General features: G+C 38.0%; 2 protein-coding genes across 3 annotated transcripts; one reads left to right on the plus strand and one right to left on the minus strand.

The window, feature by feature from the left end:
- Nucleotides 1-1941: 1941 nt before the first annotated feature.
- Nucleotides 1942-14116, plus strand: LOC136339076 (meteorin-like protein). Its single transcript, XM_066282031.1, has 4 exons — nucleotides 1942-2269; nucleotides 12082-12192; nucleotides 12247-12590; nucleotides 12649-14116. Exons 1-4 carry the CDS (start codon nucleotides 2154-2156, stop codon nucleotides 12987-12989), a joined length of 912 nt encoding a protein of 303 aa, XP_066138128.1. The 5' UTR covers nucleotides 1942-2153; the 3' UTR covers nucleotides 12990-14116.
- LOC136339073 (UNC93-like protein MFSD11) lies at nucleotides 13743-17964 on the minus strand. 2 transcript variants are annotated; one of them, XM_066282026.1, is made up of 8 exons: nucleotides 17822-17964; nucleotides 17025-17336; nucleotides 15352-15524; nucleotides 15113-15289; nucleotides 14781-15058; nucleotides 14608-14730; nucleotides 14251-14555; nucleotides 13743-14179 (listed from the first exon to the last, which is right to left on the minus strand). In XM_066282026.1, the coding sequence occupies exons 2-8, from the start codon at nucleotides 17109-17111 to the stop codon at nucleotides 14009-14011; spliced, it is 1314 nt and encodes a 437-aa protein (XP_066138123.1). In that variant the 5' UTR covers nucleotides 17112-17336; nucleotides 17822-17964; the 3' UTR covers nucleotides 13743-14008. The 2 variants fall into 2 exon arrangements, with proteins under 2 accessions (XP_066138123.1, XP_066138125.1); XM_066282028.1 differs by having other exon boundaries at nucleotides 17025-17281; nucleotides 17822-17953.
- Nucleotides 17965-17999: the final 35 nt, after the last annotated feature.

Below are 17999 nucleotides of genomic sequence, written 5' to 3' on the forward strand. Positions count from 1 at the left end.
ATAAATTCCAAATAGTTGAACGGTAAGTTAACATTAGTTAAATGCACGGCGGGGTTATCTTTAGCTTATGTACGTTTCAAACTATTTTTGGTTATTCGCTTTAGAGCGGATTCGCGAATTTGGGAACGCAACATTCATCTTCGCTGCATTTATGATGAGAATTAACGCCACACAAAAATCTTTATAACGAAAAAAAATGTTTTACTAACGGCGAAAACTGCAGTTTTTATAATTACAATTTCAACAAATCCGAAGATTTTAGGCAGGAAAAATTTATTTGAAGGAGAATTTCAAATTTGCAGCTTCGGTTAATGTAGCAACTCTACACTAGCAGCCATCACTAATCATTTTCAAATCGTCCTTTTTCGCAAGTAAAGATCGTTTTTCGCTGGAAAACATTCCGAAATAATTAGACATAAGTTCTATCTGCATTTCTACAAGGTGAGTCGGGAGGATCGTGCCAAACTTCAGGAGCGTGTTGTACATGAACAATAAATGTAAAAAAACTCAAATGTTGTTATCCGATTTTCGTTTGTTTACAAGTTATAGCGTAAATAAAATTTCTTAACTAGGATTCTATTTACCATAAACGTACCTTTCCTGGACGTTGGATTGGTCGTGGTGGCCCTATTAGTTGGACTCCAAGGTCGCCAGGCCTAACACCACTAGACTATTGTTTGTGGGGTTGGTTTAAAACTGAAGTGTACAGAGTAAAAGTGGACGTTCAAGATGCACTAATTCAACGCGTTAGAAATGCTGCAGCTGCTATTAAAGAAAGACATGAAACAATCAGGAACGCGACGAAGGCTCTTCATAGACGAAGCTGAAAATGTTTAGAAGTTAATGGCAATATTTTTCAACATTTACTATGATATTCAAACGTTAATTTATGGAATTTCTTATGAAATTAATTTTTTTTTAATTTTATGTTTTATTTTTATTTACGCTATAACTTGTAAACAAACGGAAATCGGATAACAACATTTGAGTTTTTTTACATTTATTTTTCATGTACAACACGCTCCTGAAGTTTGGCACGATCCTCCCGACTCACCCTGTATATGTTCTTCCACTAAAATTTTAACTCTTCCCGGCGCGACGCGACAATCTACCTCTGAGAAGGCAAAACTTACATATTGAACATGAATCAGAAATGAGGAAGCGGCCACATAATTCTTCTCAAAATTGTCATGTTTACATGTAGAATTGAATTATTTTTTGCTCCGATTCGTTTATTCTATCACAAATTTGCCGTTCTAACATGTTTCGATTTAATTAAATGCAAAATTCGATAGCAGATGCTCCTATTTGAGAGTTGAAAATTGCAGAAATAAACTTTTGAAATCGGATAGTCACATTTAAAACATCATAGAATACTGATAAATACAGGAGGAGGGCGGCCGAGACTCGGAGAGATAGGCAACCAAACTTGCAGAGTTGTTTTGTTCTTACTGATTTTCAGTGTTTTCGCGATATAAATTCGTATTTGACACAGAGGCGCATCTTGGATCTCTAACGCTAATAAAATACTCAAAAGTAAGAAAAAAAAGCAGTTTTTCTCATTTGCCTGCTCGATTTTTTGCCCTTTCAAGTACAAATAGTTTGAACCCGACGCCTCGCTCTTTCAATTTTACCTACAAAACTGTGGCCCTTTTCGAGGTCCAAACTTTAGAAATTGTGACAGGTAGGCAATCAAAATTACAAGAAAGTCGTAACATAAAAACTCCTCCTCCAATACCTATAATTTTACTCAATATTTTAGGCACATTTCCTCTAACCAAAAGGTAGCTCAAAGCCCACTCATCTTAAGTCTGAACTCTCGCTCGCCCCTCGTATTTTGGGGTCCTCATTTCCATTCCCCCTTCGAGACCTTTCACAACAAATCTCCACGTATAACAAAAGAGCGTTACATATAGCTACCAACAGTGGGGATTTAAAACCGCGATCGGCGCTTTTCGGCCTCCTTCGGCGCTCCGAGGGCTCTTTGGCGCACCACTTGTTGGGTCCGTTCCGTGGTCCGTGTTGGTACAACTTGTTCGAGCGTCGTACTGATAAGGTAGGTCCGGATAATCGCGCGCATTACGTACAGAGTTACGCACAGCAGTACTTTTCGGGAAATAATGTAGCAGTGACATTTTTGAAGGTGTAGTTCCATGAAAATGTCGGTGACATTGACGGGGAAATGGGGACCTGCGGTGGTGCTTTGGGGAGTAGTTTTGAGCATGGCGGGCGCCTCAATCATGGGGGATGAGTGCGATTGGACTGGAAGGTGAGTTTATTATGCTGGAATTGCGCCAATCAATTAAATCCAATAGAACCAGATTTAAAGTTCAATTAAGGCATGTGCCCGGGGTAATTGAGCAGCTGCTTCTAAGTGGTACCGAGTAATTTGCCTACAATAAATGAGGCAGAACCATTGTGCTGCATATAATGTACATAGAGAACGTAAACCGTATGTTGTTTTATTGCGGCTCTGGCTTATGTTATTTTGTATTTGTTTAGAGAGTGGTGGTACTTATAACATATAGAGAAAATCTTTTGGGAGATAAATGGCTGGGACATAGAAGCCAGGATAAAAATCTCCCTTTATTAAGGGCCATTTCTACCTCGATCACGTACTTTTGTGGGCTGCGCTAATGAACTTTTGCCCGCATTTGCCGCCACTATGGCGTCAGAACCACACATGGTACCCATCTCCATCGATAAAACAATGCCAAAAACCATAACAAACTCCCAGGCGTATTGTGTGTTGAAATTGCCCACATTTGGCCAATTTTTTTCCGCAAAGCCTGCGAGCTAATTGGGTTTTCGAGAAATGCCAGATCTGGCGATCGGGATGGCCAAATAACAAATTTGTTTACTGTTGAGGTGAAATTGTATTCCAGAAACTTTCATGATTTTCATTAGTGAATTTTCCACGCAAAAGTGACCGTATTATATTGACGAAATACCACTTCTCTGCCTAACGTTTAAACAAAACAAATGTTGGAAATTGCTAACGTTTCATTCACTAAAACCTTGACAGTAAATTAAAACAATGATTCATACGCGTGCAGCAATTGCTGAAAACTAGTCCAGGATCTGGTTAACGTGTTCACAGAGATTAGAAGCGAATCGTTATCATTCAAAGGTATAAAGGAACCACGTCTTTTATGAACCTTTTGACTCAACAGCTTTCAGCAAATACTAGATAAGCGGGCTCGTATTTGTCTTTAAATCGTCGCCGCAAGTATTATTGTGCTGATAAGTAGGAAAGTTGTGTATGGAACTTGTTGGTTTAATGGGCCCGGGTATTTGTATTCGTCGATGATTTAGAGCTGTTTGCTAATGGCGATAAGCTTGCATCGACAAGTTGCCAGATGGTCCGGACTCGGAAATCTCATAAAACACGGCCCCCTTTTGAGAACGGGAATTTCAACACTTTTTTTCTGGCTCGGAGTTATGGGAAAAGCTCGTCGGGAGCTTTCACAACTCCACATCCAGGCGATAATGAGTAAGACATTCGGAGTGGCCTGCTATAATCCAGTTTAATTTTAAGTGCGTAAGTGGGTACAAAAACGCCTGGGACACCGGAACTGTCATTTATCCCATTGCGGGATGTAACAAAGCACATTGTTGCCAAACACGTGCTCTTCAAAAAGAAGCTTTTAATGGAAGGTTTACCCAACTTCTTTATCTTTTAAGTCCCTTATCGCTTCGCCATCCCTCTTGTCGAAATTCGACCTAAACGGCCCTTGAAATTCTTATCTATGACCCTCGTTAACGACCGACTAATCCATGAGAGGTACACGAAATTAAATCACATTTTGTTACAATTTGTGATAGAAAATTCCTTGAAATCAATTCGAAGGCGGCAACTCCTAAAATTATGTAATCCTCAAAATACGATGACGTACTTGAAAAAATAGCTTTGCAAAATTGTTAAAATTTTGAAAAAATATTACTAGAATTCATTGAAAAAGGGTACGATACGGACTTTTTTCATAACTTGTAATCAAATAATAAATCAAATTTCAATGCTCTGCATCTCTAAAATTGAAATAGGTAGATGTGGGTATATACGTACCAGTAATAGTCAACGTCTCAGGTATTCAAATAACGCATAACATAGAGGGAGTTCGGTGGAAAAACCCAAGTTCCTTCTCGACTGTAACTCAGTATATTTAAAGAAATTTTTAACTTATCATTGTTAATTATGTTCTTTGTATTCTTTCATCATCCAACGGACCACTTTATTATATCCATAAAAATGCTAATTTGTTTTTTTACAGAAAAAAAGCGAGTGTAACTAAACCGATACTGCAGTCCATCTCTAATTGCGTTGTATATTTGCACTATTGCACAAAGTTGCTTATTGCCTGTTGAGAATTTTGGTTTTTAAATGTGGCTTTTGAACAACATTGGAAGAAATTGGAGTACTTTTTTCTTATTTTTTTAACGGCCCCTTGCTTCTCACCGTTCCCATAGTGATAAACGCAATATGAATATCTAATCAAACCGCAATATTGTTTTGCTAAAATCAACCACATTCGTCGATAACTTCTTTGTTGCCATCATTAATTTACCGTAAACATGCAACAAACCATCATTAGATTAGACCAAAAACGCCATTACCAGGCAATTATCCCATTGAACGAGACATTATGCGCTAATATAAGGTGATGTACCATTGAACGTTCCCCGGAACCCGGCGCAAAAACGACTCTTATGGTACTGCGAACCTTATATTGTATAATGCTGTTTTTACAAGGCGACCACTACCAAATACGTATGTTCCCTATAAGGCGACCCTTTATTACTTACCAGGCGTGGTCGCTCTGGGTTTACGAGGTCGTTCTAGTTGCGTGTGTAATCAAAAGTGTCCCCTTTAAAATCGAGTCGTGTGCCCGGAAGGGTGATGGAACAATACCAGCTACTAAATAACTTTCCCTTGCGCCACGCTCCATCCTATTATTATTAGGACAGGTATGAAATTGTACTTAAAGTAAGTGTGGGAAAAACGGGGGACGCAAGTTTCCACATCACCCTCCTGGGGGCGGGGGTGACAGGGCAACCATCATCAGGGTCTTTAGTTTGTGCCAATTAACATTGAAACGCACGGCCTCCCTAAAAGGCAGCAAACAAGACGAAAAGGCCGCTCTTAAGGCCCTCGTCGCCGAATGCATTTAATACACTGCCCACGTAGCCATTGTTCTGCCGCTAGAACCCTCCGGTACCCATTGGACTAATGGCAAATACGAATATTTTATCGGCCGCTGGGTTCGGGCACTGCGTTCTCACTTCACAACAAAATAAAATATATAAAAATCACGTGTTACTAAAAAAAATTGTTACTGGGCATGACCGCTCCAAAAACATTTAATCTGCTGTCAATGTCAAAAGAAAGTTTTTTATTTTTAAAAATAAAAATACACCACGCGATGTTATTTCCTCGAAAGCGATTATCTCTGTCGGTTTTGATGGAGTTGTCACTGTTACACACATACACAAGATTGATCCCACGATATGCATATTCTATAGCATTTGTTGACGTGCGCAAGATGGCGGACTAAACCTCAAGACATGCAACAACTGTCGTCCCATCCACTCGCTGATTGGATGCATGTGTGACGCTGAGAACGCAGTTATTTGGCGTGTGCTCTTGACTCTTGAATACAAGAGCAAAAGAGGGAGACAGATGGACACGTGGGCATAGCACTGCAAAGGCGGAATTCTACTGTAGGAGATTTTTCGAAAAAGTCGAGGCGTGGGCAGGGGCAGAGCTTTTAATATTGTGTACACTTTATTATAGAGTGGACTGGCTCGAGTGGCCTGTTGGGCACCACTCGAAAACGACGTTTTATTCGTATATGGACGATTATTAATTTGATCTACGAGGAACTCTGAAGCATCTACCGTTGACCGAGTTAATTGATGGAGTACACACACAGCGTAATTAGCTGCATTTGGGTTACTAGTTTAGGATTTTCCCACATTGATGAAGTGGTGCCAATAAGGGCGAGTTCGTTGGCTCCAGGCCCACGCATTGGCCCATGTACAATTGCTCGTTTTGCATGGAAATAAACAGTTGTTTCTCGTAAAACACCGCTTTTTGTTGTGGGGATCATTAGCAATCGAAAAAGGCAATACGAGAATGCAATCAATTCCCGATACGTAGCCACAAAGGACTTTTTTACGGCCGGCATTTCGGACCTTTTAAGTCCTAAAAGGAATACTACTGAAAATACGTTGGGGATAATGAACTGGGACTGCCAAACTGAGGATGGGGTTTTTCAGGTATATGAGTAGATAGGTGCATGTTGCAAGGTGGGTTTGGACTCAAGTTATACAACGTTTAAAAAAAAAAGCGACCAAAAGCGTATATCGCTTCTTCTTTAGTGAAATGCGTCAATATTTCAGGGTTTCTCTTCACTCACCTGACCAGTAAAAACTGTTATTAACAGCAAATAAATCTCTCCGTTTGCGGTAAACAATATGGACTTTTTTGGCTCGAGTGGTTCGTTGGTTGGTCTATAAAGCGCAAGAAAGGTTTTCTATCAAGCAATAACCGTTCCAGCGCTTTGGCTCCCATATCGACGGGGTACTTTTTTAAACAGTTCGATTATGTCAAAACCAGCTGAATCATCGGGCATAATGGGGCGCCGCCGGGAGGTGCCCGCGCTCGACCAAAACTATCTCGGAATAATCCAGTTTTTGTCAGCGGTCGGTTTCGGATTATTGTGAGATATCGGTGCTTAAATTCAAAGTAACTCTTCTCAACAGGCCGAGTCCAAGGTGGTCATAATGTTCAAGCCAAAATTCGATACGTTAAGGGGGCTGATGGAATTTAAGCGAAATCAAGGGTGTCGTATTCCCAAAGAGCAGAGGTATAATTTTTCAAGTTCCCTGAGGGGCATTGTCTGATGGGGACAGGCCATTTCCATCAATCGCTCGTTTCCTTTAGGTACTTTTAATTTCAAATTTATTCATAAGCCGGAGACGTGTTTCCTAAAAGTGTTATATGGACGACTGTCCGCATAAACAACATTCGTCATCCCATCGGGGAGTCTCTAGCCAATAGGTCCCACCTTACAGCCGTTCTCAATAAATATGTTATATACGTCTGAGAATAAATCTGCACTTCTTAATTTTCCTAAAACATGGCTACAATTTTTAATATAAGAACTTGGATTTTCGACTAATAAATTGAGGAAATTTATCAAAAATTTAGACAGTGGATGTGCACATGAGTTTAAGCTAATAATTCAATTTCATCACTTCAACCACTCTCGCTGATGTGTAATAAAAAATCTAATTTGGTAGCGCAGGACACACATAGCACTGCTGTGTTTCGCGTACATCCCTGATTTTTTTTCTCCTCAATAACCGAAATAAATAAAAGTTTTCGTTCAAAACACATCTTTATTAAAAGGTGTAAATATTTTCCTCATATGAAATCAAAACTTAATTATATTTAAATAGATATATTGTATTATCTATATCTATATAAGTAATAATAAAATCCAACAAAAACTCAAACTTATTCAGAAAAAGAAAATACATTTTCCGATAATAAATTGATTCCACAAACGTCTTGACACACCAACCAGATTGCCATTATATATATACAGAGTGTTTCCTAACTACGTGTAAAAAATTTAAAGGCGTAATCCTCGACTGATTTTGAGTCAAAAATGTCTAATAAACATATGTCCGCAAATGCCTGTGTCATTGGCTTTCCTCCTCCTGGAGTTTTCATAAGAGATCCTGTATCACAAAGACGTTGAAAGAGGTTTTTAAAGGTTTGGTGGTTGGGAGCTTGGTGGTTTAGAAACCTTTCCATGTAAATGCGCTTCGCTGCCAAACACTTACCATCAGCAAGGCCATAAACAAAAACCATATTGGCCATTTCTTGATTAGTGTAATTAGGGATTTGAAAAATGTTCAAAACTGAAGTATAATCTGATTTTTGGGACACAGCACTAAATTCTTTCCCTTTAGAGAGTAAAACACCAAAATAACACTGACTATCTTGTTTATAGTAGTGGAAGTAGCAAAAAAAAACTAACAATAAACAAGTTAGTAAATACCACCAAACCTTTAGAAACCTTTAAAACCTTTTTCATCGTCTTTCAGTCAACACCCTGTATCTTGGAAACAAGGCATTTGCGGACATATGTTTATTAGACATTTTTGACTCAAAATCAGTCGAGGATTACGCCTTTAAATTTTTTACATGTAGTTAGGAAACACCCTGTATATGAATAGAGGAAACAAGAATAAACTTGTTTACTGTTTTTTTTTAATAATTTTTCACTATAAACGTACAAAGAGCAATAATTTATAGTCAGTAGTATTTATTTTGTCACGTAAAACATGGACTGAACGGAGTTGAATCATGGTGAGTGACAAATTATTATTAATTTAATTAAATAAGGAAAGTTTTATCCGAAAATTTCAAAAATGATCAAAAAATTGTAAATCTTTTCAAATACTAAAACATAATTAATAATAAATCACGAAGTGGGCATCCAAAAAAGTTAAAAAATACAGAGTGATTGAGCTAAAATTTCGGGAAAAGCTAATTTGGTTGGATGAAAGTAAGTTTAACCTTTTTGAATTAAAAAGTTGCAGAAAGGGGTGGAGAACAGCAAAAGGGACAGTGAATCGGGAAAATACAATTTTAAGCGTTAAGTCTGAGGCGGAGGATTGGTGATCTGGGGTTACTTGTCAGGTTCTAGGATAGGCGGTGTGGTGGTAATTGATGAAATCGTGAACTATGCAGAATATCTGAAGATTTTAAAGGAAAATTTAAACCCAAGTGCAGAAAATTTTAAATTGGGAGGGAATTTTTATTTCCAGTGGGATAACGACCTTAAACATAAAGCCAATACGATACATCACTAGCTAATCTTTAATTATTTTCACCTATTAGAAACGCCTCCCTAAAGGCCAGGCCTCAACCCTATAAAACATTTATGGTATCATTCGAAAAATAAATTTCTAAACATAATTCACAATAAAACGGATTTCAAAAAAGTTAACTAAAAAGAATGGTCACAAATATCGGATGATCAGAAACAGGAAAATGGATTGGGTCATTGCCGAATCGTTTATTAGAAGTCCTTAACCAAAAAGAACACCCAACCCGATATTAATTTTCTTTATATGTATTTTCAAATAATAGCGGTAATGTTACCTGTACCGAGAGTTTTGTGATGTAAATTTATTGTTAGAAAATGAAGTTAATTTTTTTTCTAAAGAAATTTTAGTTTTTGTGGGATTTTACAATTATTAGTTGTATATATATATATATATATATATATATATATATATATATATATATATATATAAATAGTACAATACATACATATTTAAATAAAATAAAATTTTGATTTCATACGAGGAAAATATTTACACCTTGTAATGAAGAGGTGGACTGTACCAAGACTTTTGCGGGTGACTGTATTTACTTACATTCAATTTGATCGTCATCGAGGCATGCTGCTGGGTGGTCGTGCAACTCCGGAGTCCCGAATGCAAACGACGTTGAGTTCTCGGTATTAACTAACCAAATCGAATTTTAAAAGTGCGATTTTTACGCGTTTTTAGCCGGGTACCATCTCGTACGAACACTCATTACGTTTCTATGAAATTAGCAGTGTAAACGATACAAAATTTTCCGAATTTCTGCCACATTTTCATTCGAAATTTGATTTTTTTCGCAAACGCCACGGGAAGGCACTCGGAGATGCCATTAACACTGACAACAGAAATGTTTTGTTTTTTTTTGTTTCAAAGCCTTCTTCATAAAGAGCCTCGCTCTCCGTATGACGGATTTTATATAAAACCGCGAGTCCATTAATCTGGACTGAGTTGAGAATTTAATCCACTTCAGCTTGAATTTTCCTATTTTATTGTGAAGCCGCCCAGTACTTTAGCTATATGAGTTCGAAACGGGGAGCCTGTTCTAATTGAGAACAGTGTACCAACCGCGATTACCCAGGAAAAAACCTGTGAGATTTTGTTCTAATAGAGCAACAGTAGAAGGCGACCTTTCAAGTCCTTCGACTAACTGAAGTGCAGTAAGATGGATGCAGCTAATCCGAACGAATGCATAATAATTAAAAACCACCTAGTGCTGCATAGTTTGTTTTTGTCGATGGCATCAATCGCCTAATGAACCCGTCTAAGATACACACAGAGACCGAGGAGTAAATAATTAACTTCATGGGAAAAATCTCGTTCAGTCGGTTTCACATGCCTGGAACGTGTTGTAAATATTTACGTGTAATAATAACACACTAACTCCATGTTAATAAATAGCTGTCTAAGGACCAAATTCTGGTGTTTCCAGGGACAAAAATAGTACAAAGTCTAAAGTTTCAAGGAACGCTTTGGCGTATCTACCTTCCATCTCTTCTGCATCCGAAAAATATGTAAATCGGCGGTATCAGGAACATAATAAAACGACATATGGCACTTAAGGCAGGGCCATAAAAAATAACAATAACGCGACGCCCGAACGTAACGAACTCTTTCTCTCCGAAACTGGTTTACATTTTTCCATTATAGGAGATTTTATGCTACAAATGACAATGGCTTTGTCCGCCTTACGCCTTTGCTGCCCCGATTATAAATCTTAAGTGTGGCTTGCGACCAAATGGCTGCGTTCCAAGATTCCAATTCTCAGCCAACGAGGAACAAACCCTTCGTCATGAAATTGTAAGAAATTCTTGTTTAATTAGAAAGAGAATGACATAAGCAAAATGGCTGCTCCTGTGACGTACACTCCATGACGTAACGAACGTGACGTATGCTTATTCTTCTCTATAATAGGCAGACAAGTGTACGATCCTTATGAGACTTAAAGACTTTATTACGCTACTACTGATGGTACGGTTGTACATCAATAAATTTGTAGACAATGAGACTATAGGTTCATGTAAAACTTCAAAAATTGTTCATTTAAGCAACTCGAAAACAGGGACGTACCAGCCTCAAATTTAGAGTACCTCTTTAGAAATAAAGCGACATTTAAAAAGCTAACAAATTCACGCTATTACATTTCGAGTTAATAGCGTGTTCAACAACTTCCTCTAGAACCCTGAAAATTGTCCATTCCAGCGACTGCCAAACACGAGCGTACAAGCTCAGATGTTAGGACACCTTGATTTTACAAATCTAACGATAATTACTAAGGAATCTACTTTGCTACGAAATCAATAGACGTACATCACTGCACTCCCAGCTAACAACCGTCTCTAAACTGACCCATTTGAGCCACTGGAAACCAGGGGCGCACAAGTTTCGCGTGCTACAAACAAGCAGGTATTTAGAACCCATCGATTCGTACCATGCACACGTGCCCGCATTGAACCAGAACCAGCATCAGTGCCAGCACAGATACCGACGTTCTTTAATAGAGAGGATGCATCTCTCGATACGGCAAAACCCACAGTCAATGCAATTTTCGCTTGTGCTGGTAATGATAATGGGCATTTAAGCGCCATTTCCCCTGACCCACACGCCGTGGGCTTTAATGAGGGCCCACCACCATTAATGTTTGCTCATTGGAGGGCCCTTATTAAAAGCTTTTATCACCTACTTGTCAAAAACGTATTTATCTCACTCGTGAGGTAAAAAGGTATGGAAGCTGGATTAGCTGTGTGTATAGAAAGCCACGAAATTGACACAGTTGAAACGCTACAATTACGTTTACGCGAAAGAAAGTTATTTGGTGGTCTCACCTTGGGTACCACCTAATGCAATTTTATCGGGTACTAATACGGGTCCTGAGCGCCCACGCGCCTAAGACCGAATCTTGGCTTAACGGTTTTTCATATTTATCTCGCAAGGTACGGTCGTGTTTCTCCGGGTACCATTGGTGGTACGTAGGTGGGGCCGGCTCCAGTATTGTTTCTTTAAATGCCCACGCGTCACCCATAAACAAAAGACCCATATTTAAATGGCTTGTATGGTATGGGGCTTTTTAGGCAGCGCTATATTTCTTTTGTCTTATCTCTTATAACCGAAAAATGAGCAGAAAACGATGTTTCGCCACTGATTTGATCCTCATTGAATATTTCTCATCGCTTTCAGCGGTCTCACCACTCCCACCTCAGACAAGGGAGTGACTCCAGTCTACCTGCGCTGCTCCGCAGGAAAAGTTAAATGGCTCTACCCCAGGGGCGCCTTAAGAGTACTCCTCAGGTAAACAACCCCCAGACATAAACTTACTTCAACTCTTAACTCAACTACTTTAAGGTTACCAGCACAGGATCGGAACTTCCGCGCTTGCGTAAAAATCCGCACTACCTCCAAACCGGGGTGGCCTGTGACTAGGGTGTACCTAGAGGGTCCTCGCTCTTTAATTCCCCTCCATAGAGGGGAGGGAGAATTGCAACCCATGAGGTGCTTCAACAGCAAAAATTACCAAGCAGCGATTTACATTGAAGCTACAGATGAAAGATCCTTTGAGAAGCAGTTTAGTGAAGTTGAGTATGATTTGCAGCCTCTGCAAAGAGGAGTGTACTCCTACGATCCTCTTGAGGAGTGTCGCCCCTGCTCAGATGAAGAAATGGCCAATGTCTTTTGCAGCAGCGATTTAGGTAGGTGGATACTAAACTTTTTAGAATTCCTACTGATTAACCCTTTTTGTATATATAGTAACCCGAGGAATTATCCATTCTGTTGAGAACAACGATCACTTAGAACAATCCCTAGTGACGGTGAAGATCACCAAACTCATTCGGCATTCTGCCGCTGATGACTTCCTAGAAAAAGTGGAAAGTAATGACATACTTCCAGGCCCCTTTTCCAGCAAGCAGGTAACAGTAACAGTGCCTCAACACTGTGGAATTAACCACGGGTTGGGGGAGTTTGTATTTATGGCGCGCAGAAAATTAGGGGATTTATCCCTAGTCTGCGCCCCTCGTTTGGAGACCTGGGCGCTTCTGTCAGGGCGCATGAACGAGGACGGCCGTAGCCATTGTATGCTGCGAAGTTAGCAAAGACTGATCAATTAGGCAGTTCTGTGATTTTCGTGAATAGAGTGTAAATAGAGACATGATGAGTGCAATGAAGAGTGTGATCTCAAGCTATGTGGTTAGATTCTTGCTTGCCAGCATTGAGGAAAAAAGCCTGTAAGCTTTTGAATTCTATGTGCCAATATTCTTCTTTGAGATAGATGTAAATTAACGTAGGTGTAGAAGGTGGGGTTGGAGGATTGTTATTTTGACAAAAAAAAATTGTTTATTTCAGTAAGAGTTGCCATTCGAATGAACGTAATTTCGTTTCCTTATTCCCAAAATGTCATAAAGTTCCCTTAAACTATTTGTAAAATATTTAAACTAAACTTGTGTTACATGTATTTTACGTTCACTATAATGACAGAAAAATATTCTTTTTGCGTCACCTCGCATATAAATTGTCATTAACATTAAATATCTTTGTCATCTATTTGATATTGTGCGCTGTCTCATCTGTCAAGACAACAATCTCCCCAATTCTTTTTTTGTGACCCTTGTCGTCATGGTGCAGACGCATATGGTCCGTTTCTGTGATAGTGAGCACACTCCCATGTGCTGGTGCCAATAAACATAACAATAATAATGGTCTCGTGTACATTAACGTTATTGAAAATTATATATATAAAAGATTTTGTAGTTTCATATAGTATATTAAATATATTGTAAATACTTCATAATGTAGTGATGATGGATGAATGTGAAAAATGCCGATAGGGTAGTTTCAATAAAGTGTTTATGTTGAATTACCTGATTTATTATCGAATTGTTCGAAAATTATTTAACATTTACCCGGAATTTGGTCCAATATACATATTTAAATTGGTCCGAGGGCTCTCAGCGCATCAGAGTAAATGAAAGTTTATATATGTATGTAAAAAACATTCACTTTCGACTATTAAATTGTATAAAATGGCAACCAGACTTTAAAACACTCTCACCATTTTGTCCACATTTTCCTTGGAATCTTTATAATAATAATACAAAACAAGCTAAAATATTCACTCAGAATCCGAAACTGATGCCTCAGCATTTACGACAGGTCTTTTATGTCTCCACTCGACCCACACAAAACTGACCGTTCCCATAATGGCAAAAACGAGCAAAATCCCCAGTTGCGCATACAGGTAAAAGTAGGAGGCATAAGTAAGGCTAATCGCTGCACCCACAGACTAAAAAAAAAGTAAATTGTTTGGGAGTATAAATCCAGGAAACGTTTTCACAGTTGTTTTGTGTCATATACCTGAGTGAACTTGAATATAGAGAAAGCAGCAACGCTGTCTTCAACATACACTCCACCTAACATGGAGAAGATCTGCGTGTTGAAACAGGCATCTCCAAAGCCTAGCAGGAAGGAACACATGATGGCCAAAACTGCGTTGCTGGTAATGAAGGCCTGGTCCGGGGTATCTTTGAAAGGGGCGTTGTTGGGGATGTTCAAGAAAATGACGAAGAAGCTGACTACGTGCAGGATGAACCCTAAAATCACTATGGGATCCCTGCCCCACTTGTTGGTCTTGGAACCGAGGATGCCGAAAGCCGCCCCAGCTAAATCATTGCTTGTTAAGTTACTACGCTTCAATTTTCAAAAGAAACAAACCTATGACTTCTCCAAGCCCAATGAAAATTCCAGAAATCCCCATTAGTCGTTTGCTATTAGGCAAAACTTTAGTAGTGCTGATGCAATATCCGTAGACTCCGCTCCAGAAGCCCAGCTCCAAACCTGCAAATAATCTTATTGTAACTATAATAATTAGAAACTTCAGTGCTGACCTGTATAAACAAAAGTCAGACATAACAGGATCATGTTACGGGTGCAAAAGAGACGCCCTGCCCTCTTTAATGCTAATTTAGCTTTGCTGATTGCGGTCTCCGAAATCTCTGTTGAAAGTTTTTCTTCTGTATGAACTGGTTTGGGGAAAAACACCATGACTGCCAAACCGCTCACGGCAATGGCTGATAAAGTCCAAATTACAATTTGCCTGGTACTCCTGTCAATGTTTTCTTTGTCCCGAAAGACGAAAAAAACGAAAGTGTTGCCAATGAACATACTTTAAAAAACGGTTATAATAGACAAAGAAAATTGGGGTGTTATAAGTTTATACCTCATTTGAAGCATAGCCCAAAATATACCAGAATTCCTAGATATAGTTTGTTCATTCGAATTTAACGTCAAGTAGTTTCCTTGACCGGTCCAAATGAGAGCAGCTCCTATTCCCATTATGCAGCTGACCAGATACAAGAGCCAGACATAAGGGATGAAAAAGGACATTACGAAGAGGCTGTAGAATTAAAATATTATTAGGCCTCAGCAAGGGAAATTCTTCTCAAAAGGCTTATTTACACGTAAGTAATTCCTCCTATGAGCATTGCAACCCTAGGGCCGATCAGACTTATAACTGAAGGGGAATTCCAGTTGAAAATAGCCATGGAGATGTAGATGATGGCAAGGCTGGAGTAGGCGTTGGCATCTTTAAAGCTTGTATCATCGATTTTAATACTGTCGATTATGGTTTTCTGAAAAGTTTGGTCAATTCATGAAACCACTTTCACCAATGTAATAAAAACTACTTTCGAATTGCTGATAACACCAATATGATTTTTGATATTGAAAAATAAACCATATGATAATTAAGAAATGTAATACGCCGGAGATACATTAGTTACGGGTACAAATAGGAAATTTTGATGCTTGAACCTCTAGTGCAACAAGATCTAATGCTATTATAATCTTTAAAACTGTATTTCTCGTTCAGAGCAAGCTTTGAGGGTTTTAATTCGGTTAACTGATTATAGATACACCCTCTCGGGTACAGCCAATCAGAGTTTACAGCAACAAGTGATAATCAACGACGTATTTAGTTTTTAGTTTCCAAAGTTTCAGTTTCGTTTCGATTGTGAAAGTAATAAAAAAGTGGAACATTTCATCGAAATTCGCATTCAAACAACAATTTATTTAATAGTTTATATGGTTTATAAACGATGTTTTTCTTAAGCGTCTCTTTGCCTTACATTTGCCAATTTATTGTTAATTTTTTGACAAATTTGAAACACTAGAAGTAATCAGGATCGTAATTGCTAGTTTCGGTCTTTATGAATTCAATTTAGCATTAATTTGGAACTTTCAAATCATATTTTTTCATTGTAACCAATTTCCGAGACTAAGTACAACTAAATGATCAGAGATGGAGACAATTTTTGGCATCAGGGAGCCAGTGAAAGGGAGTTTTCGCAAGCATTTTCCAGAATAAGGTTAAAGTTGTTTTGATATAAGTTGAGTCATTATTAATACTTGATATAAACTCAAATTCAAGTGAAACTAGTGATGACGCAATATTATTACTGTTGCAATATGCATTTAGGTTAACGGTATAACTGGTCTATGGCCAACGAGATTTCTCTTAAAAAATTATGATCATTTTTATCAGCTTAAACGAGGGTAAATCAATAATTTTTCCAAGCGATTCAATGTTATTGAGTAAATCACGTCCCTTTGGAATTAGGCCAAGGATGAATATCCAACAGGTATTTAAAAAATCGAAAGCGCTATTTAAGGCAGAAATTATTACATATAAAGGTCCGCAGGAAGCGTCTATTAAAGTGTCCTTTAAGCAAATCACGTAGGCAGATCAACACTGCAAAACCATGTACGTCTTATGACTATTCATGCAATCGTATATTTCATTTCGAGATTAGAGATTCGAAATCGGAAATCGTTGACAATTAAACCAATATTATACAAGATAGAAGAAATCCCCGTCTTAACTCGTCACAATCTATAAACAGATAAATATTGTTTCACCATAGAGCAGTATTAAATGTAACGTACGAAAACTTAAAAACTTTTAAAATTTAAGAAATATATTGGTTTATTTGTGATTATTATGTGTTGTGTTGCCGGAAGGAGGCTTATTTCCAGCAATGTTAATTTCCATAGAAACGAAGCATCTACTTTAAAGTTAATAGTTAACAAAACAATATTGACTTCTGATTAAACAAACATTCTTTTAAACTTACTTGAATGTTCGTCCATGTCTGGAAGGCAGTAAAGACCAGCATGAAAGCTAACCCCAGGAGCAACACATTAATGAATCCACGGTCCATTTAGACCAAAGAAATTACACAGGAAAAGTTTTGAATTTAGCGTTTTTAACCCTAGGAATACGTCACCATACTGTTACAACAGCAACGTCAGTTACTTGAGTTTTCCTTTGCTAGACGCGATGTGGTACCACGCAGTAATTCACCATTCACTGCGGTCGCCGAACCGATCACTGAAACAGTGTGTTGATGGGTACTTGGATATGGCAAATAAGTGTGTAAACAAGCCTGAAAATTGTTATACCTTAGTAATTTTATCTGTTAATGGGTGTATGGGGAAAGGGAAAGATAATTTTTCATTGTGATTAATGTACCTTTAAGAGCCAATACATTTGTATGCATACAGGGCGGCCTATCGAAATCATACTGTATTAGGTCACGTGATTTCACTTTTCTACTTAAGGCCCACAATATCAGATCTGGCTTATAGTTTTGATGAGCGCGTTTTGATGCGAAGTTTTGAGTTGTTATTAACATGAAAATTTTCAATAATACAAATAAAATAATAAAAATTTTAAGTTTTAAGTGACCCTCTATGCTTTCGTAAAATCATTTAAGTTGATTTAAATTTAATATTGAGTAGATGTTATCATGTAATCGTGTAAGACTTTTGGGTTTTTTGGCTTTATCCTATCTGATTCTACATGACAACTTTTTTGAAAATAATTTGGAGAAATTTGACTATTTCCTCGTTTTTTAATTTAGCATATTACCTAAATTTCTATGTGAAAACATCGTTAAGCCCCTGGTAATTCACTATATTAAACAAAAACACTAAAAACTGATGTTTATTTACAATTTACATTAAACAAACGCTCATCAGCTGGCCATTTTGAAGTTTAGAATTTACACTATTGTCAAAATCATCGTTAAGCATGTCTTCCGTCTTCT

The sequence above is a fragment of the Euwallacea fornicatus genome, chromosome 5 (genome assembly GCF_040115645.1).
Source record: "Euwallacea fornicatus isolate EFF26 chromosome 5, ASM4011564v1, whole genome shotgun sequence".
Lineage (NCBI taxonomy): Eukaryota > Metazoa > Arthropoda > Insecta > Coleoptera > Curculionidae > Euwallacea > Euwallacea fornicatus.

Excerpts from the sequence above, each read along its gene's own strand:
- LOC136339073 (XM_066282026.1), bottom strand. The coding sequence starts at position 17,111 with ATGGACCGTGGATTCATTAATGTGTTGCTCCTGGGGTTAGCTTTCATG. Across the intron at positions 14,731-14,780 it reads TCTGACTTTTGTTTATACAG|GTTTGGAGCTGGGCTTCTGG; the intron begins GTCAGCACTGAA and ends GATTATTTGCAG. Across the intron at positions 14,180-14,250 it reads CTATATTCAAGTTCACTCAG|TCTGTGGGTGCAGCGATTAG; the intron begins GTATATGACACA and ends CTTTTTTTTTAG.
- LOC136339076 (XM_066282031.1), top strand. The coding sequence starts at position 2,154 with ATGAAAATGTCGGTGACATTGACGGGGAAATGGGGACCTGCGGTGGTG. Across the intron at positions 2,270-12,081 it reads GAGTGCGATTGGACTGGAAG|CGGTCTCACCACTCCCACCT; the intron begins GTGAGTTTATTA and ends CATCGCTTTCAG. Across the intron at positions 12,591-12,648 it reads CTTTTGCAGCAGCGATTTAG|TAACCCGAGGAATTATCCAT; the intron begins GTAGGTGGATAC and ends TTGTATATATAG.